The sequence below is a fragment of the Notothenia rossii genome (genome assembly GCF_949606895.1).
Source record: "Notothenia rossii genome assembly, chromosome: 2".
Classification (NCBI taxonomy): domain Eukaryota; kingdom Metazoa; phylum Chordata; class Actinopteri; order Perciformes; family Nototheniidae; genus Notothenia; species Notothenia rossii.
In genome coordinates, this window is record NC_136904.1 from 18,856,463 (window position 1) to 18,878,160 (window position 21,698).

Consider the following 21,698-nt stretch of genomic DNA (forward strand, 5'->3'; position numbering starts at 1 on the left):
CCAGTTTTGTCAAACTCGAACTGTTTCCTGTGACCTCTCCAGGATGCGGGCTCCGAGGCTGCGGCGGGCCGAGAGGAGGAGCACACGGCCATGGACCTGGCCGCGGAGCAGCTGCGTTTGTGGCCCAGCCTGAGCAAGGAGAAGCAGCACGAGCTGGTGAAGAACGAGGAGAGCACTGTGTTCAGCCAGGCCATCCACTACGCCAGCCTCATGGTGTACCTGCTGGTTCCTCTGGACACTAGCAAGCTCAAGCTGCTCCGCAACCCCCCCGTCGCAGACTGGGAGAGCGGCAGCAACAGCATAGTCACAAACAGGTCAGGCTGATATCTAAGAAGATAAATAATTTAAAGGTCACCTATTATGCAAAATCCACTTTTTCATGTTTTTTATACATAAAAAACCTTATCGCCTGAATCTCCTCCTAGAGCACCATTGTGTTCTTTTTAACCAAATATCTCTCAGAGGGACGTGGGGAGTGGGTCCTTATTTTCATCTAAAGCAGGGGAGTCAAACTCACAGTGGGCCAAAATACAAAAATCGGTACTCGTCGGAGAGGGGTCTGCCTGCAGACCTGCACTCTCAGGACAGTTCCGGTGTAGGCTGCACTCTCAGGACACCTGCACTGTCAGTACAGGAAGTAACGATTCTGAAGAACACGTTTTTTCCCCGCCCCCCGAAAGACTCGTTTGATGGAAGTTTTCAAATCACAATGGAGACTCATCACGGAGGTGATGAGTCCGCCCACCGTGCACTTTGGGTCGGCCTTGGTCAAGCCCTTTTGACCCACCCAGCCTGGTTCTCGTAAAAGTTGACTTAGCCATTTTTCGCTCAAATGACACCATGGAGGAATGTAACGGGAGTTGACAGGGGACTCTGCCCGCCTCACTTTTTTTCACTTTACCCCCTATTTTCCCCGGTTTTATTATTTGTTTATTTTTTGGCTATTTCACTCATCCATAGATTAACGGATTTTGACCATTTTTGTTGCATTTTTCTCCTCTCCTCTCACTGATCGAATGGCAAACGCGACCCACTGTCGGAGGGCCTCCACGCCGGCCCGGCCTAGTGCCGGTGCTCTGGCGGTCGCTTCCTCCGAACTGCGGGTTCGACTCTGATGGCCGGGAGGGTGTGCTGCGTTGGGGTGGGGGACTTCCCCCACTCAGCGTGTCTCTTCCTTCCCGGGCCGGCCGATATGAAGCGTGACCAAGACACACCATCTGACTCAGGGGTCCCACAGGTCCGCAATGGGGTGGAGGTTCCCAGCTGGAACCTCCGCCGCGGTGCACCCGGCAAACACGGTTGTTTCTCGAACCCTCCACTGTTGTCTAGCGGGTGTAACTAAAATACAAGATGTTGTATTTATATAAATAAATATATATCAATATACATATGTATATCATAAGTGTCAGCGCTGCGGCTGTACTGATAGTAACTACAATACAAGGTGTCCGTATATATCTATATACGTATATTCATATGTATATAATAAGTGTCACGATATGATTTTATTTTGTATTTGCGTGCATTTCCTGATGGAAAGTGGCGCCGTACTGATAGTGGCGATTTTATTTGGGAATTCTTAGCGTGCACTTCCTGTCCTAAGAGTGGAGGTGTCCTCAGAGTGCAGGTGTCCTGAGACTGCTGCCTGCAGGCAGGCTCCCATGACTCGTCGAGGGCCAGACTGGTTCAATGTTTATTGTAAAACTTATTGAAATGAACTTATTGCACATATTAAACCTGGAACTAACAAAGCAAATTATTGACTATAAAAACAACATTAAATAATCAGTTGCATTCATTTCTTATGGATGTATCTGCAGCTTTTCCGGAGTCATTTCTTATGATTCCATTTTTCCACAGGCCAACAACAGCTTCAAAAAAAAATATGCCCTGTTGTCGCAAGAAAAAAAGTGCAGAAGGAAACATCCATTGAAACTCAGTTTGCTGCTCTGTGTGTCTGTGTACTTGGCATCTCCTCTTGGGTGCAAGTTCAACAACGTTTGGGCTCAGGCTCTGAGCTGAGGAAACCCTCAGGATTGAGTGAAGGTGTGCATGCAAATATACCGGCTTGGAAGAGACTCAAAGTTAAGGTTTTATGATTTGGGAGTATTTGTTCCTCTCTTATTAAGCTGATGATAGGTATGTGGGCGTTTGTGGCGTTGCTCACAGTCTACAATATGATACCTTCTCATTCAGCCAAATTGAACACAGTACCTCTCCTGTTTCCGGCCCACTTTCCATCCTGTGGGCTTACATCACTGCTGCACAAAACAGAGTGAGGATCATTTACTTTAGAGAAGTTCAAAACCCTTAGGGTGTCTTTAATGGAAGCTACACTGTACTCACCCAAACCAAACAAAATAGCAGTGGAAGTGATTTCCCGGGCTCTTCAGTGACTGTGGAGTGAAATAAATCCTGGAAGTTCTGGAATTTAAAGACATACAGCCAAAGATAATTTGTTTAGAATTTCATCCATTGGAACTGAATATTCAAAAGAACACGATGTTAATGTACATTTTTTTAGTTTTGAAAAGCATTTATGCTTTATTAAACTTATTTTTTAAATGTCCTGCAAGAACACAATTGTACTGTTTACTTGTGTTATGTTTCTTCACTGTTGAGAAGGCAGAAACATTGCAGCCAAGAAGTTGTTTGTGTGGACATTTTTGTCTCTTTTTTTTCCTTGCAATTTTGCCCAAGACTTGCTTGTTTTTAACAGATGACAGTTGGATCTCACCACTAACTATGAATCCAGAGCATAGCTTGCATCACTGTCTCATGTGAGACATTCTTCTGGACCGCAGAGTCCGAGCCATTGATCAGGGCATCAACACTAAACTGCTGCAGATCACTTTCGCTCTCACTGCTCTTTATCACAGTGCAAATCCATTTCTGTCAACAGAAACTCTCTTCTCAAATCTCCTCCTGGGACATACTGGTTAACTCTTTCTCATCATCATTGTGTCATCATGTGTGTTTTACAGCATTGCCGGAAGCGTGGCAGAGAGCTTTGACACAGAAAGCGGGTTTGAGGACTCAGAAAACAGCGATGTGGCTAACTCTGTGGTCAGGTTCGTCGCCCGCTTCATCGACAAGGTGTGCACCGAGAGCGGAGTAACCCAGGAACACATCAAGAGCCTGCACAGCATGATCCCAGGTACAGCACTCACAGCGTTCATTCAAACGGTGCCACTGTCCTGATTCCCTCACCTTTACGCAGTATAACCCCTTCACGTGAGTGTATTCACAGCAACAGACGTCTGAGCTGATTAACCCCTGACATTGCAAATCTCTGAATACACAGTCTGGTTGTAAGACCGTGTAGGCATACATGTGTTTCTCTGGTCCGTGTGTGCACTTGTGTATGAACATGTGGTTGGTGACGTCCACTTGTGAACCCACAGGCATCGTTGCTATGCAGATGGAGGCTCTGGATGCAGTTCACAGAGAGAGCAGGAGATTACCTCCCATTCAGAAGGTGAGTGTCGCTCTTTTCTTGGCTGCTAGGACTTTAGAAACACGTCCAACTCTGACATGCCCCTTAAGGGGAAAACAACCTCCAGGAGATGAAGAGCTGCAAATTAGCCTGCATGACGTGACTCTACTGTATGCAAAAGGAAGTCCGCTTTGTATTGTAGTCTATGAGCAAATCACCCTGCTTTTCACATGATTTAGGACCTAAATTATATTTTAGATATTTATGTTGGAACGTATGGTCCCTTTAAGAAAAACAAGCATGCTTTGGGGCATGGCTACCTTGTGACTGGTAGGTTGCTACCACGGTGATTAACCAGCATTTTGATACACTATATCACAAAGTGCATATTGTCTAAATACTTTAGCTTAACTTACAGAAAAGGGTGTTGAAGTGAAAGTGTAAGTAGTGAAGTATTGAATTGGCAGCTTCTAAGACTTAGACTTCTAAGACTTAGTTCTCTGTTCTTAACCCTATTAGTGGTGCACAACACAGCAGTTTTAAGGCATTTTTCTGTTTTGCTAATAGAGAAATATGAAAGAAAGTCAATGGAGATCAATTAACTTGTTTCTTCTTCCGGACTTAACTGTACCCTGTCTCTATGTACAGTGTATATACAATTATAATGGTTAGACTTATACAAATCAAGACCAACAAGTCCAAAACTGTCATAAGTTAAGTATCATCAGCTTGAGAGTCGTCTCTATTTTTTTCCAGTCACTGGAATCGCACTTTTATTTTTACCAGTTGGTCTTTTGGAGCTTGCTTTGCAATATGTTGGCTGGCTCTTGGTAATTCCTCTTGCACACACTCATGCATACAGACAAGCACCGTGCCAGTACTACCAAGGGAGCAACCTGGAGACCTCGGTGAGCAGTCTGGGCAGATCGTCTGCTGTTCTTTGTGGCTAACCTCTCAACATTTATGTATTGGACTAAGCTTCCCTCCTGGCCTGCTACTAGCTGCGAGCAGCATGCCAAACAGTACTAAAAAGTGTGAAAACAACACTGACATTGGATTCATAACAAGTCTGAATAGTAGTAGTAGTAGTAGTAAAAGTAGTAGTAGAGAAAAACACATAAAAAAAATTCTAACAATGCAATAAGGTGCGGGTCATGAAGTAGCCGCACTTCAGCCGTAATGAGGAAAGGACCTCTCGTTGTATTGAAGGATGTATTCAGGAAGCTCTTATTAACTCCTGACCAGAGCTGAACTCCTCCAGGTTGGCTGTGGTCTAAATGGGAAGTGCTATAACGGATCTAAATACCCTCCTCTTTCCTAATTTGTGGCTGTGGAACAACTGAGTGTTTCTCTACCAGAGGGAGAAAAACCATATGCAAACCCACACAGTGTCAAAGTGTTTTTCTCGAAAAGCATCTCATGAGTTTAGCTAGAGGGTTGAGTGGTGAATGGGTCCCTACGGAGAAAATATATCAGTTTTTTTGGCAAGCTTGCTTTTTTAGAATGATATCTAGTGTGTGTGAGTCCCCTTCTCTGTCTGTGTCTGTGTGTGTTTGTGATAGTGACGTGCATGTGATGCTTGCAAAAACACGGTCTGTGATTAGAAATAATAATGGTTTATTGATTTACCTGGCTTTTCTGGAATCTGATTCTCTGACGTCAATGCTTTGTGCTGAGTCCCTCATTATAAAGCACTTAACTTCTGAAGAAAAATACCTTATACGTTCTTTACAGACAGGTAAAATGTAGCATCTGTCCTTGAGTATAATGTGTTTATTTTTCCCCCATCAGCCTAAGATTCTGCGTCCAGCACTGCTCCCTGGAGAGGAGTTTGTGTCAGAGGGGTTGCGGGTTCTTCTGGACCCTGACGGCAGAGAGGAGGCCACCGGGGGTCTTCTGGGGGGCCCCCACATCCTGCCAGCAGAGGGAGCCCTCTTTCTCACCACATATCGCATCATCTTTAAAGGCACCCCCCATGATCCACTCGGTAAAAACTGAACAACACCAACATTAGCTTTTAGTTTTAAGCTACATTTCTAGGTTTATGGAAACAAATTATGCTTTTGATTAAATGAAATGTATTTCAATTTTTAGAACTAAGTACAACATTTTCCTTGGACTTCAGTGCATTCTTAAGTCTCACATAGCAGCAGACTCAACCCTCTTCATTAACGAATGACCTTTCAAAACCATTAGAGTTATTAGTAGATCTGGTGCCTTGGTGACATCACAAGTTCATGTCTGACCCTCAAATAAACGTCCTCTTTGTGTCCAGTAGGGGAGCAGGCAGTGATCCGAGCTTTCCCAGTGTCCTCGCTGACCAAAGAGAAGAAGATCAGCATCCAGAACCAGCTGCAGCAGAACATGCAGGAAGGCCTGCAGCTCCGCTCCGCGTCCTTCCAGGTAATAAACGAAACACACTGCAATCTGATCTTAGTCCTGGGTGGACAAACTAAGTTTCCCTAAGATTTTAAATGGATGGGTGGACATGGTGCTCAAATGGTTACATAATCTATGGTTCTGTTTCTCAAATAATAAATATATGTTATTATATCATCTGAAGTGCAGGTTACCACACAATCAAGAGTCCATCATTTCCTCATGTGTGAATATTTATGCTTTTATCTGGATAATTTGTGTCTGTGTGGCCCAAAACAATACATTTGAAAAACCCAACAGGTCTCTTTCCAGGAATCTTGACATAGATCCTCAAAATAACTGATTCTAAGAATCAACGAGAAAAGCTAATTTCAGCCAAGCATGTGTTTCTTTAGGATTTATATATCCTGCTGTAAAAGTTTTTATGGTTCATTCCTATCTTTTTATTAACATGAATGATGCAAGTGTCAACTCTTAACCCTTGAGATGTTTTCTACATTTAAGATAGCCTCAACCCACGTTGCTTGGGCTGGACTGATACAAATTCAGTGATTTATCAAATGTTGCGTGTTTCGTTAAATAATCATTTTCATGAATACCTCTTACAGCTGATAAAGGTGGCTTTTGATGAGGAGGTGAGCTCGGAGATGGTGGAGATCTTCAGAAAGCACCTGCAGAGGATCCGCTACCCCCAGTCCATCTTCAGCTGCTTTGCTTTCGCAGCCGGACAAACAGCTCCTCTGCTCATCCTCCCAAAACAGAAAGAGAGGAACACTGGCTTCAGGTGTGTGGTGCAGCTTTACAGCAACAAGAGGATGTAGATCTGGTTAATTTACCAAACATCACTGCGGGGTGACCCCAGCAGGGTTTCAAGCTTCATTTATAAAAGCTTTCAAATTTAAAATCAACATATGAATGCTGTGTAGCTTCTTTTTTTGCAATACTATTTATTTGTGTGGTATATTTGATTGACTGCATAGCTTTATATAAATAATAGGCTACACTTGTCATATTAGTATTATATTATTTGTAGAATACGAGTGCATTGTGGAAGCTTCTAGAAAATATCAGCGGTTTGGGAGGGCGGGTGACTGAGCAGCATTCTGAGTAAGTTATTAATAACTTACATCATGTGCAATTGTCCACTTTCTCTTTCCCTCTCTCTTGAAGACGTGCACAGAAAGAGTCACTTATAGGGTTCGTACGGGTGCTTGAAATCCTTGAAAATGCTTGAAATTTGACGTGGTGTTTTCAAGGTTGGGAAAGTGCTTGAATTTTGGGAATGGTGCTTGAAATTGAGATAAAGTGCTTGAAAATGTAAATGCTTTACTTTTACAATAAAGGGCTGTCTGACTGAATAGTTCGCTTTTTAGATTAAAAGAAAAGAATTGCTTCGCTTCTACATAAAACAGCTCCGCTGCGGCCTTCCCGCGCTATGCGCGCGACCTGCAAGTGTTTGTGTTACGTGTGACCTGGGCATTCTGATGAGAGTGATAGATGACAGTGTGCCAGGAGGTTGCAGTTTCAACGAGCGTTGGCCATCAGAAGACAAATACAAGCCATGGCTAAGACGAGGGTCAAGCCCACGAGTAGCCTCCTGCAAAGTTTGCAAAAATAACGATGCGAGAGTCTGCGCTGACGAGCCACATGAAAGATACGCCGTAGTAGAGCATTTTAGATTAGGCTAACGTTACATGTTACGTTTGTTTAAGCTAACGTTAGCGAGCTGAATAGCGAACTCGATTGAGGGATAATAATAATTGCAGGGGACAATCATTTCAGAGGAGCGTACCTATGTTAATATGTGCGTTACAGTCGCCATCCTGTGGTGTTCAGAGGATGAAGCACTCGCGGCATTTCGTGTTATAGTCACGAAATATAATCTATTGATTCGACACAGAGCGATTTTGAAAGCAATGTATTTCTACTGGTAGTATGTTTCGTGCCTAAACCAAATGTGACTTGCTCTATCGAAATCAGTCACATTGACCCGAAGACACATTTTCGTTTGTAAACTGTTCTGGGGGAAGCTCACGAGTGTGTTTGTGTATTTTTGCGTTTGTGTACCGGGGAAACACTTACAAGAAACAACGGCTGTTATGCTTGCTGTGATGTTACATTAGTCCGTTCTCTGCTTGTAATTATGCCGTTACAAGCTTCAAAGTTGTATTTATCATCTGAATTTGCCGAAACAAGTTTAATATTCTGAAAGCCATTACTTTGTTTATTTGAAAACAGATGAAACAAACTGTCTTTTATATAAAATTGAAGTATTATACAAGTAAAACTACATTTTACTTTAATCCCATGTAATTGTAGAATGAACACAGTCTTCCTTTGAAGATGTATAAGTCAGGTGTCTTGAGTAGTCAAAATTACCTAGAAATCATTGTACACATTTGTCCACTTGTTACCATTGTGAGTCTATTTTTATGCAGCTCTGTGTGATTTTGTGGCTACAATTCAGGCTAATACACTACCAGAGGTGGAATAAGTACTCAGATCTTGTACTTGAGTGAAAGTAGAAGTACTCAGATCTTGTACTTGAGTGAAAGTAGAAGTACTCAGATCTTTTACTTGAGTAAAAGTAGAAGTACTCAGATCTTGTACTCGAGTAAAAGTAGAAGTACCAGAGTGTAGGAATACTCTGTTACAGTAAAAGTCCTGCATTCAAAATGTTCCTCAAGTGAAAGTAGAAAAGTATTCTCATCAAAATATAGTTAAAGTATTGACAGTAAAAGTAGTCATTGTGCAGATTGGTCCATTTCAGAATAATAGATATGATATGTTTTATAATGATTGATCATTAAAGTGTTCTCAAAGCTGGTAAACATGCAGCTAGTTTGAATGACTTTGTATACTGCAGGGTAGCTTGTGGATTTACTCCAGGTGGAACTAAAGTCTGATTTAACACTTGATTATATTTCACATCATTCATACAGATCTGTGAAGTAACTAAAGGTATTAAATACATGTAGTGGAGCAAAAGTACACCATTTACCTCTGCCTTATGTTTACTGCCAACCTAAAAGTACCTCAAAAATAGTAATCAATAATGTATTGAAAAGTTATTTGGCTGATTGTTTTATATTGGCTCAGACAGGTTATATGGGATGCCCAGTCTACGTACAGATCACTCATTTTGAAATATTAAATGTAGTTTTCTTTTCTTTAATTTTTCATCCTCGTGTCGAAGGCTATCACGAAACACACATTTGGTTGTTTATAGCATAAAGAACATCTGATTTAATGTGAGGTAGGGAAATAATCATTTGAGTACAGGGTTTCCCACACATATACTATACTTGGGCGGGCCGCCCAGGTATATTAACGGCCGCCCGCCCAGGTATATTAACGGCCACCCGCCCAGGTATATTAACGGCCGCCCAAGTATATTTCGCCACCCATTTAGGTTTTTCTTTTTTTATATAATTTTTTTTTTATATAATTTTTTTTTTATTCTTTCGTGACCATGAAGCCATCTGCGATCAATTAACTTGTGGACAATGATCCCTCGCTCCCTTGCTCTGATCTCGCTTCCTTCTGGTCTGTTAAGTGGCCTGCCTCACACAGGGTGACTGGCTGTCCACATGTTTTGGCCTGCCGACATGGCCACTGTCATACAGATCATAAATCAAAGCCCTTGATTGGTCTCTGTGTGTCATTCAAGCTCGGGATAACCTCAGCTCAGGTGAGGTAAAGGACTCTCTGAGTGTTTAGATAGTTAACTTAGTCTAAGTTCTCAGTGGGTCTCACACGGTGTGGTCACCATTTATGTAAACACATATTTCCATTTGAGAGGGTAGTGATTGGTCTAATGGATAGTGAGGTGGGCTGAAGATCGGAAGGCTGTGAGTTCAAATCCCGCCAGGAACACCACCACTAGTGTGCCCTTGAGTAAGGCACTTAGACCTTAGTTACTCCAGGGAGAATGTCCCTGTAATCGGTCATTATAAGTCGCTTTGGATAAAAGTGTCAGCTAAATGTAATGTAATGCAATGTGATTAGTAAAATATGCATGAATAAATAAATAAAAAGTTAACTAGGTGAAAAAAGGTAAGATACACTTTTAAAACTTGTTGAGAGCTAAAACTAGTCTTTGAGGCTGCCTCAAAGAGGAGCAGGGGGGAGAGGAGGGAGACGGGTGAGGCTGATTCAGGAGCACAGACACACTCACAACTATAAATGAACCAAAAATAAATTAATAAACAAGTTTCAGTGTTTTTTTCATATTGGAAATGGTATGTTATTGGTTATGGCCATGATTTTATGATTATTGAAATTGTATACAGTTCTGTTTCACATAGGTGTTCCCATAGATCTAGTCTCTTTATTTCCCCCTCAAAATGCACCAGATTGATGCATTTAACTCCAAAATAAGAATAAAAATCTTACCGGGAGAGCATGCCCCCGGACCCCCCTAGAGGATTTGAGGTCGACCTAAATACATTTATAAATACATTTATTTTTTAAAATAGTAACCCATTTCCATATGTTTATGTGTGGGTAGTAGTCAATAAATAAACATGTTGTTAAAACTCACGCGTTGTTTTTTTTTTGTTTTTTTTCGCGCACCCGCCCAAGTATATTTCAGATCTGTGGGAAACAGTGGAGTATGTGTATATAAATATGTAATTTACAACAGCTGTAAGATGCTTGAAAAGCTGGAAAATGCACCTTGAAAATGCTTGAAAAGTGCTTGACTTCGGAAAAGGTGTAAGAACCCTCCACTTGGTTATAAGTCAGCATTCTCATAAATGTACGTTGACAATACTGAAGCGATTTCATAAAGAAAAATATTATAAAATATGGCAACAAACATTTAATGCTTCTTTTTAAAAACATCAATAGTAGTTTTGAATTTCGCCTGAATTATAAGTGCATATAATGTCATGCCTCAGAAGTTTGTCCTCTTTAGGAAATATTGAAAAAGTTTTAATACTGATTAAAAAAATGCTCACAGTAAAATATGTTGCGATATTAATAATAATAATAATAATAACTTCATTTATACAGCACTTTTCAAAACAACGTCACAAAGTGCTTTACAGGGAATTAAAAAACTGAAATTCCCCACCCAACAGCAATTCATCAATAGCAGCAGTAATACAAAAAAAGAAAGAAAGTAAAACCAATAATACATGGATGTCGAGTAAAACCGAGTGGTGTCATCATTAGTTAAAACCTCTCCTATATTCTGCACTCCTCACAGAACCCTGTCCAAAACCATTGTCAAAGGAGCGAAGAGGGCAGGGATGATCACCATGGGCCGCGGCAGCCAGACCACACTGAAGAAGAGCGACAGAGGCAGCAGGATGACCTGGCATGAAGACGACGACATTTCAAGTGAGAGGAAGGACACATTCATCATGGTGCGGAGCGAGATGGGAGAATAAATGTAAACCCCTATGAATGTCTGTGTGTTTCAGTATCAGACGACGGTGAGCCGCCGCCCAGCAGCACCCTGAGAGCCTCGGAGAAATCCACCATGGAGCAGCTGGTGGAGCAATCCTGTTTCCGTGACTACCAGCGTATGGGCCTGGGCACCATCACCGCCAGCTCGTCTCGGTCCAAGTCGGGCGAGCAGTTCAGGATCACGGCCGTAAACAGACTGTACTCCCTCTGCCGCAGGTACACACTCCACAGGCTGGATACCTTTTAAAGTTACATTTCTCTAACGTCAGCACTGACCACATTAGTTTCCAGGTTTTAAAGATTTATTGTCATTTGCACATTGGCTACAGTGTAGATATGGCAATGAAAAACTTAAGTCGCAGGCTCCTCCAACAGTGCAACATGAATATATATATAGGACATAGAACAAATAAAACAGATAAAATAGTGCCAGAGATTGTTTTGAGATGTGCAAGTAAATACAAATAAAATAGAAATAGTGCAAGAAGAGTCTATATACAAGTCATCATTGAATATGATATATTCGATAAATAATGTCCAAGATGCAAAGAGGAAGCTTTGTAAGCCTCAATATTTCAAATTAGCCAGTAGGGATTCACTCCGTTACCTGGCAGACAGATGTTAGACATATGAATTGAGACAGCTAGGTTCGAATTCCTCCTGGTGTACAAAAACAAACGCACTGTAACTAATACAGTCCTAATCCCACTCAGACGTTTAATATAAATTCAGCAAGAAGCCCCCTATTCATCTGCGTCTCTGTGTATAAACAAATGGCTTTGCAGTGTTTTATTCCTGGAAGACCATGTTTTTCCTAATATGTGTGTTTCTCTCTCTCTCTCCGTCAGTTACCCGGGGCTGTTGGTGGTTCCTCAGGCCGTGCAGGACAGCAGTTTACACAAAGTGGCGCGCTGCTACAGACACAACCGTCTGCCCGCGGTGTGTTGGAAACATCCTCGCACTAAAGCCGTGCTGCTCCGCTCGGGAGGCTTCCACGGCAAGAGTGTCGTGGGACTGTTCAAGTCGCAGAACCCCTCCTCAACAGGTGGGCTTTCACGAGTTTAGGAGGTCTTGTTTAATTTTTCTCCGTTTTTCACTTGCTTCTTAGGCTAACAGATCTCCAGGAATAACAGCAAACTAAAATGAACTAGCTTGTAATATAATCTCAACTGTTTACATCAGTTATTAAGCCTGTAGAAAAAGCCTATAAAACATTTCCTGTCCTAATCAAGTGTTGTGTTGTGCTTTTAGCTCCTGCCTCGTCTTCAGATTCTTCCAGTAGTCTCGAACAAGAGAAGTACCTGCAAGCCATCCTCGCCTCCATCCCTATTCACTTCAAAATGAACGGAAACAACACCCTGTCCAACCGCTCCCTCATAGGCCTCTCACCAGGTACGCTGATCCTGATGTTCATATCGTAGTTTTATTTACTGTGTGAATACCACCGTTATATGTGCTGCTTGAAAAAGTCTCTTTTTAAAATTATTTAAATATCTCTAGATTATAAACCCATTATATCTAGGTCTTTTACATTCCTGCACAGTTGGAGATGAGGTCTGGCTACATTTATATTATTATGATTATTATACAATTTACACTATAATATTAGATTCAGGTAGTGGCTGCATAGATCCAAGCAATTCCAAAAACTCCAATGTTGTCAAAAAGATAGCTGTAATAATTTAAGGAATTTAAAAATATATATTTATCCAAAGAATATTGTGATTGAATTCTCATTTGTGAGTCTTTGAAAAAACAAGATTGGTGAAAGATATGCTCCTGTATGAAAAGGGCGGTCCTGCAGCAATTTAACTGCGCCATCAATTTCATTTAGCCAGAATAATGACAAATCTGTTTAGGCACTCACACTATTTTGGTAAATGACTTCATTAAACAACAACAGATATGTAGGGCCATTTGAAATATCTCATAAGAGTTTTCAAAAGTAAAATAAAAAACTAGATTTAAGATGTGAAACAAATTCATGTGTTGTATTGTTATGACTTTTGAGTGTTTAGATCTCACGTCAGTTGGACCTGAAAACAGGAAGGCCCAGGTTAAAGTAAAACATTAATGGCGCTCTTCCCACGGCCCTGATAAGCTTTCCCATTGAGCGGGATTGACACCTAAATCAAATGCAGCTCTCTATGTTAACATTGACTGAATTTTGGGCGTGAGAGAGGGCAGGAGACTTTGCTGCCCTGAGCTCAGACTCTCAGGCTGCACATTCAACAGGACTGGATGACCTAATGCTGCATTCATTTGGGAAGTTACCATAGTCATTAAGTCTCCAATGCTCGCTTTGATTCAATAACAAGGCAAACATAAGTGGTTACTTCCATTAGCTCACATCAGAAATAATATTTGTTGCTAACTTGGTAAAGTGGATATGCCTTGTTCACATTATGTGGGACAGAGATATATTCAACTCCCATCACAAAATGCAGTCATTAGATTTATCAAAAACAAATAATGCATTTGCAACACAGCATTGGATTGGTGGAGTCTGCAGGGAGTCAGTAAGCAGTGCCTGTGAGCCTGAACGCTGGGATCAAAGCTCCGTCACCTGGCTGCCTGCAACATGACCTGAATTTGCGATGCAATGGCCTCGGCTCTGGCGTGGGAAAAAGCGTAGTTTGTTTGCGAGGAACAAGAGGCCACGGAGAGTTCATGTCTTCTGATAAAGAAAAAACTGCAGAGTTGCACTCTTTATTTTTGTTCACTCCAGCTCTGTTTTCTGCCAAAAGGCGATCCCTCTCTTCCCTTCTGTGTTTGCGCTGCTCCAAAGCTATTTTTCACCTTCTTATCTTTGTGTGTGTGTATTTGTGACTGAGAGAATAAGAGACTGTGTGGGAGAAATACTGTATCAGATATTTGGTAACATTTGGAAGGAAATGTGTACAATAAAAGGTTATGTAGGAATCACAGGGCAACCCGGGGTCACTGACCAGCACATCCATCTCCTCTGACTTCACCTCCTCCTGCCTGTATCCTGAACACACAGGACAACACACACTACAGTACACAGTACACTACAGTGTGCTGTGCTGAAGCTGCTCCGGGATGCTCACATAAATGCAAACGCATGCTTTTCACTCATTTAATCATCATGTATCTTTATGTTTAAGGCACTCAGATCAGGGGGTTTAATAGGAAATTGTATTCATCTCAATTCTGCAGTGTCACTGAGTTCAAACTGAGTCCAAAGGCGTAATGATTATTTGGTATCAGATTTGTTTTCGGCTGTAACGCGAGGCAAAGCAAGTTTATTTATATAGCACATTTCAACACAAGGCAATTCAAAGTGCTTTACAAAAATGAAATACATTAAGAGCATTAAGAAACTTATTATGAAAAGGCATGTAAAAACACACATTTAAAAGCAACGATATAAAATGACATTTAAAAACACATATTTAAAAGCAACGATATAAAATGACATTTAAAAACACACATTTAAAAGCAACGATATAAAATGACATTTAAAAACACTCATTTAAAAGCAAAGATACATGAATTAAAGTTACAGTGCAGTGTGAGATACACACATCTGAAATGTTTAGGTCTGACTCTCAATCATTGCTAACTTTTTAGCAGCAATAGTTTTCAATGACCTCCCTTTCTTTCTACGTTCTTCTTTAACTTGTCCTTTAGTTATTTCAAGTGTTTCATGCTAAACGAACCCCCCTTTGAAAATTCTAATCTGACCCCATGGTACCTTGTGTTCGCCGAAACTATTCCCCTGTAGTTGATAGGAGTAAACATTTGTCATTTTTGTCTTGATACCATCCTGAACCCCTCCCCTAATCTGAAACTTTTTGTACCGATAGACAGGTTATGTATAAATGTAAGTTCGTTTATATATAGTTACTTTCCTGTTTTGTGTGGCATTGTCTTGTCTTCAGGCAGTGACAGGAGGTCATCCCGGATGCCAAAGATGGCTCCTGTCCATTTAGACCTCCCATTCTCAAACAGCTTCACCAGAGGAGGTGAGTGTCTCCAACACGTCCTCCTCTGTCCTCCTTCTGCCAGATCAGTAATAAAACATCAGAATGTAGCATCTTTAAGAACAAAGTGTTTTAACATCATATATCTCGTATATTTTGCTGGTTTTCGCTTGTTATAAGAAACAATTAAGTCTCTAAAGTACAGTTTAAACTGTGTTAAATATATGAAAACATTTGAAATATTCTAGGATTTATTTCTGAACTGAGCAACATTAACCTTTCATCCTCCTGTGACCTGTGGTGTTTCTGGAAAATGGAGCATTGCTGTAAACGTAATCTCACAGAAGTTAATGAGCTGTTAACACCACCATGACTGTATTAACTGGAATTTAAACTCTTTGGAGGAAACCATCAGCACTGAGTGTTTTGTCTCGTACAGATGTTGTGCTCGGTGTCGATGCATGTCTGAGGTGTTAGTCAGATGAATGTCAAAGGGGAATGGGTTGCTTAAACTGACTCAGCACTAAAAAAGTATGACACAGCGCTTGTTATTATTTCAAATATGTTTCATCCCCACAGTTGCAACACTGTACAGTTTCTGGATTTCAAAGAATTTTTATTTATTCTTTGGCTCCTTAGAAACAAATGGTAAATTATGAGCTAGATTTCTCAAGAAAGTTGCGCAAATGAAGACGTGATTATCTGAGATGAAGTAAGAAAATATGTGATATTTTGAAGATCTTTATTCCAAAACATTTACTTTATGAAGTGACGACACTCCTACAATCATTCAATATTGTTCTAATCATATTAATAATGCATCTATTAACAAATTCAATAGAAGATACAGATTATTAATACAAAGTCATCCTCTGCGATAATGTCTTCCCCTAAGGAGAGAACAAATGACATGCGAGCTGAGTGTCCGATACACCTGTCATGTGACGTCTGTTCGTGATAGAGAGGAACAACACGCACTGTTTTATCTCTCTCAATCATAACTATGGACAATCATATTCATGCATGAAATCACAATCATTCTCTTGATCATCAAACATTAAACTCACGTGGACCGGTCCAGTCTTTGACCTTCAACTGAAACTCTTCATTTGCATGTTTCTGTGGTCTGAGACGGTTAACATTAACAGTGGTGATGTCCGTATGATGTTGACATGATTTATTTTTTCCATGCCCCTCTCCCTGCCTTCATCCTCCATCTCTACCTCCTGTACAAACAACCACCCAGTGCTTGAGTACAGAGATAAACTATTCACACAGTCAAACCAAAAGCCTGCCAGTAAGGAGAGAATGCAGCAGCAAGGTATAGTCAAACTGTCTCCTCCCCAGCAGTCCTCTTAAATCGCCCCTTTCTTTCTAATGCATCCAAAGCTCATGCTTATTCCTCGCTCTAACCTCCTCACTAACCAGGTCACTTCACAGCGCTCCAAACCCCTCACAGAGACCTTGCGAGACATTGTACTAATCATGGCTGACTTTGTGGGCACTCCTCTGGGAGCTGTGGTTTTTCGCAAACCAGAGTGCCGGCTCTGATTAGGCCTATCCATTGTTAATGTGTTGACTCAGCCAACTGTGGTCAGTTATGAGCCGGGTCCAGGATGAGGAGGAAAGGAAACTGTTTTTCATGGCAGACAAGCCATGAATCAAATGAAATGAGACCCCTCTGATCACGTAGATTTATAAAGACAGACTTAAGTATTCTGTAAATGGGATTCAAAGCAAAAAGGATTTAGTTTATATTACAAAATGATATGAATGTTCTGATATTTTGTGTTTTTTAATGCCTTTTACCCGGCCTAAAAGCTAACAACAGTTATCGATCTGTTGTTAAGTGTTACCAACAGCATTAGACTTAAAGGGGGGAGGTAAGTTTGAGAAACCGGCTCGAGATACACTTTTTGTTATATTCCATGGAATGCCGGCCCGGCTAAAATAACTGGATGGCCTACCTGCCTGTCAGCCTTCCATCTGTGCACAAACTTATCTCGTGCCCTCATTGGTCATGTGCGTGTTCATGTGTGTTGGAGGAGGGGCTCTGTAAGGAAGTGGCAGATTTTTTCCAGCTGTGTATTTTCAAATTATAGCGCACTCAAGCTGGTTTCTCCAAAATTACCTACCCCACCTTTAAGGATAAGGAGTTTTTGGAGTTTTTACCCCCAATGATTGTAAGATTTTTGTCTGTGGGTTAAAGGCCACATTATAACTGCCCTGATTGCAGAAGTGCAACAGAAAGGGCTGAAAGTGATTACTGTGAAAAATCATGTCCTTCCCGATAGTTATTCATGATGTCTGGAAGATATTGCATGCTGGTTTTCAGAGAAATGTGCCTCAAGACTTGTCCTGCTAAAAAAAGACTTCTGCTTCTAATATCTCAACACCCCGATTCACAGAGGCTTTGTTAGTGGACTGAAAGAATGAAGGTCTACATGCACTTGTACTGCTGTGCATGTAAAACGTAGTCCGCATGTCATGTGTTCATCATTCAGTGTCAGTTTGTTTGACAGCTTGTGACAGCAGTGGCATTCCAGCAGGCCAGCTCCTGTGTGTGTGTGTGACTGTTGTTTGTGTGTGTGTGTGTTTGCAGGCGTGTGGGCCAGCCTGCGCTCCAGCAGCAGACTCGGCCATCACCCGCTGACCGCAGATGTTGGCGCCAGACTGGCAGGGAAGGATCTGGCGCCCCCTGCAGGGAGCAGCAGTCTGCAGGCGCAGCTCCTGAAGCAGCAAGCGGCCCTCTACGTCTTCGGAGAAAAGTCCCATTTACGGGTGAGGATGAAAGAAAAGCTGCTCTCAGGAGGCGAGGGGAAAACAACCACTAACCTCGCAGTTATAGTTAATGGGTTGCACTGGAATGCATTATATCAATGTGTCTGTATGATTCTAACCCATGCATTTCAGGCCATGTCACCAAAAACTGAACGTTATAATCTTTATAAAAGAAGGATTATTGTAAATGTGTTCCTCGTTCACTTGTCTAAATGAGTTGGGGAAAAAACACCTTTCAGTAAAGTCTGATCATTAAATCAACACTTCAACATATCATCACATTTTGAGAAACATTGTATTCATTTCAGGAATGTGTTTTGCACTGTACACATGTTTGTATTTTGTGGTAACTCTGTTTAGTTTTCTTTAATTAGAACTGTTGATGTTTGTTTTTTCATAGAAAGCAGTGTTGATACTGACTGGATTACCTTAGTTTCACGTGCTGTATTTCTCTCTGTGTCCGGACAGGGCCTCAGAGTGGACTCCTCTCTGAACTGTGAGCTGGTGCCGGTGGACTTTGCCGACACGCGGCAGGTGAAAGCCTCTTTTAAAAAGCTTCTGCGAGCCTGCGCTCCCAGCGCCACCTCGTCCGACTCAGAGGACTCCTTCCTCAAAACCTTGGAGGACTCTGAATGGATCTTGCAGGTGAACAAACAAACACACATAACACAGTGGTTGTGTTCTATAATGATTCACACTTAAATAATACAGTGACGGCTCGTCTACACAGCAGCGTTAAAAAAATCTTCCAACGCTTCTGCCCATTCACTTTGAATGGGGTGACGTCACTTTGCCTCGCTTTTCGCCGAACTGCATTGTGGGGAAGCAAAGCGAAGATTTCCAGGATTTCCAGGATTTTCAGGATTCGAAAGTTGAGCAATGTTCAACTTTTGAAGCTGAGCTGGAAGCGTCAGCCAATCAAACCCCGTTTATGCAAATCTGACAGTACAAGCGCTAGCCAATCAAACCGCGTGTAAGCTGGGAGAGCCAGACCGCAGTATTTACTCATATTCCAAACAAGAAATTACGGTAGCAAATCACCCGGTTCTTTACGACCAGAACTATTTACCGGGATACAAACCGGAGGAACCACGCATGGAGGGAGGTGGCAGAGACAGTGGGTGACTGGTAGGTTTTCGCCCGTTTGGGGAGTATATATATATATATTGCTCGCATAAAATCCCTGGGGTTTTTTGCTTTGTATGTCGGGGGCAGGAGATTCATGTGATTGGTTGTTGGTCGCGTTGCTCGCAAAAAAAAAATCCCCAAGCTTTCAGACACGCCCACCTCCAAGATTTTCAAGATTTTTTTAACGCTGCTGCGTGGACGGGCCGTGACCCCGAGACAGGCTCAAAAGACTTTGTGAAAACGACCCAGCAGTGCTCTTTCTGCTCCTCCTGTGTATCAGATTCACACAATGAATACAAGCCATTTTCCCAAGGGAAGCAGATTCACAACAGTTGTTATCACGCTGGATATCTCATTGACCCCCAGCAGCCTTTGACGCACATTGACCATATCATATTAAAACCCACTCAGCAAGCAGCACTCAAGAAGCAATTTACCTGTCGACCAAACATGGTCTCATATGCACAGCGAGGATTAATTGAGTGTGTGTGTGTGTGTATACGTGTTCACATGCACATATGTTGATCTCCCACAGCTTCACAAGATCCTGCAGCTGGCTCTGATTCTGGTGGAGCTTCTGGACAGCGGCTCATCTGTTCTGCTCAGCCTGGAGGACGGCTGGGACATCACTACACAAGTGAGGAAAATCACAGAAATAACATTTGGGAATTAAAAAACAATTAAAACAATATCTAGTCAAGAGGAACAATAGACATATGTTCAGTTTGTATGTAAAATACCTGAGGGATAAGAAGAAAGAGTTAATATTTTTAAAATACTCAAGGCACTTAGTGCAGAAAGGGAAATGTTGCATGATAAAAAAAGTTGGTGGTGTAAATGCTGATGAGGGAAATCAGTCACTCACAGTGAAATGCCTCCACAGCACATACATGCATGAATCAGAAGAAGGGGGTTGTTGAGTGTACAGTATGTAACCACAACTTCCCTGTCCAGATGGGGGTCCTTATTACATTTCACTTCCCTCTTTATAATCATAGCAGTTTATAAAAAACACCACAGGGAACACATGGATCAAAAGAAAAACATTAAATCATTAAAAAAAACAACTGGCATCCGGAGCTGGAAGCACTCATTAAATGCCACAATATATATATATATATTTAAAAAACTAACAAGTCAAATCAAGCAATCTGATTGGTTCTTTATACCACGGGTAGAATTGTAAGTTACTTTTCACGACAAGTCAGTATCCCTCCGCGCCTGAGAAAAACAGTATACAGTTGGGCTGAAAAGCAAGCTGCCTGCGTAGGAGGTAGAACCCACACTGATTCACATATTCTCACACATTAGGCTTAAACTTAAAAACGTTTGCAGCATTTTACCGAATGCATAACTTGCATGTCTAAGCTGTAATTTGTTAAAGATGTTTTTTAGATAGTAAATAGCTGACTGTTCATAAAACACTTATTACATTATGAGTACTTTTTAACAAGGTTTCATTACTAAAAGTCATAAAAACTATCCAGGTGCAGCAGTACAACCGTTCAACAAGAGAGTATCGCACATAAAGAGTTATTATAAACAGCTGGGTGTAAGTCAACTGTTGAGACCGTTGCCTCGTCGTCCTTCATTATCATTATCCATATATGTTATATACTGAGCTCGAAAAAAATAAGTTTTACATTAGATTTGTAGGGATTCTCCAGAGAGTTGGACTGCACTCTAACGGCCAATGTTTCAATACATGCTTTCTTTTGTTCTCCTGCTCATCTTCAGCTCTTTTACTGATGATCCAATCATGCAGAGAAAGATAATGAACAGGTCTTGATGCGTCACTGATATGAGCTGATTTAGAAAGTTGAGTTTTGGTTTAAAGCACATAAACAACAAAGTCTGTTTCGGTCCTGATCAATTGTCGGTATCAATTTGCTGCTGCGTCCAGCATTTCATAACATATTTGTGTTCTGAGCTCATATTTTCCATGTTGACCTGTTAAAGTCCACATGTTTGTGTTGCAAGCGCGTGTCCTTCACAATGTGTTTACGGGTTTAGAAAGCCCTGGGCTGCTGTTTAAAAGCACACTTTGTGGACCCCTAATGCCAGGCACGTGTTCCGCCCGGAGCATCTCTCTCCACGGGCCACCGGCTCCATCACGCCAGGCCCGATCAGCCGCACAGCCAAATGGGCTCCACATGTTCTATGTCTCCTGCGTACACCGCGCAGAGACACCCAGCAGACAGGAAGCAGAACTGTCTTTACTTTCTGTTTTTCCGTCCTTCTCTCTCATATCCTCTCTCCTCTTTCATGCCTTGTTTCTTTCTTAAATCCACTGTAGTCTCACAAATAATCTGAGGGGTTTATTTCATTGCCGGGGTTTGTGGGGGGGCTTTCTCTACCACTCAGTCCTGGATGTCCTCACGGGGAAGCCATTAACTGTTCTCCCCGCTCATTCCTCACGTCAGGGCTCATTAGATGTGTTGCAGGAGACGCGGGTAGGATAGCAGGCCAAGCATTCTGCATGTGCAGACAAGTGGTGCTCAACTGGTGTTCTGTGGAGCGAGCTCCAGTCTGCTGCGCTGTTATATAATGTAATTGATTGCAGATGATCAGTTTGACGTTGTGTTGTCAGAAGATGTTCATTTTTTGAAGGG

General features: G+C 41.7%; 1 protein-coding gene across 4 annotated transcripts in view; it reads left to right on the forward strand.

Moving 5' to 3' along the window:
- Positions 1-21,698, forward strand: part of sbf2 (SET binding factor 2) — a 94,127-nt gene that overhangs the window by 62,852 nt on the left and 9,577 nt on the right. The window contains exons 19-33 of one of the 4 annotated variants that reach the window (XM_079662430.1): positions 43-314; positions 2,985-3,157; positions 3,405-3,478; positions 5,228-5,423; positions 5,712-5,839; positions 6,424-6,599; positions 11,028-11,161; positions 11,245-11,446; positions 12,079-12,275; positions 12,482-12,622; positions 15,136-15,219; positions 16,424-16,498; positions 17,780-17,958; positions 18,427-18,603; positions 19,622-19,723. In XM_079662430.1, the coding sequence (XP_079518556.1) occupies positions 43-314; positions 2,985-3,157; positions 3,405-3,478; positions 5,228-5,423; positions 5,712-5,839; positions 6,424-6,599; positions 11,028-11,161; positions 11,245-11,446; positions 12,079-12,275; positions 12,482-12,622; positions 15,136-15,219; positions 16,424-16,498; positions 17,780-17,958; positions 18,427-18,603; positions 19,622-19,723 (2,310 nt within the window). The remainder of the gene's footprint in view (positions 1-42; positions 315-2,984; positions 3,158-3,404; positions 3,479-5,227; positions 5,424-5,711; positions 5,840-6,423; positions 6,600-11,027; positions 11,162-11,244; positions 11,447-12,078; positions 12,276-12,481; positions 12,623-15,135; positions 15,220-16,423; positions 16,499-17,779; positions 17,959-18,426; positions 18,604-19,621; positions 19,724-21,698) is intronic. The other 3 variants (XM_079662431.1, XM_079662432.1, XM_079662433.1) reach the window with 3 other exon arrangements.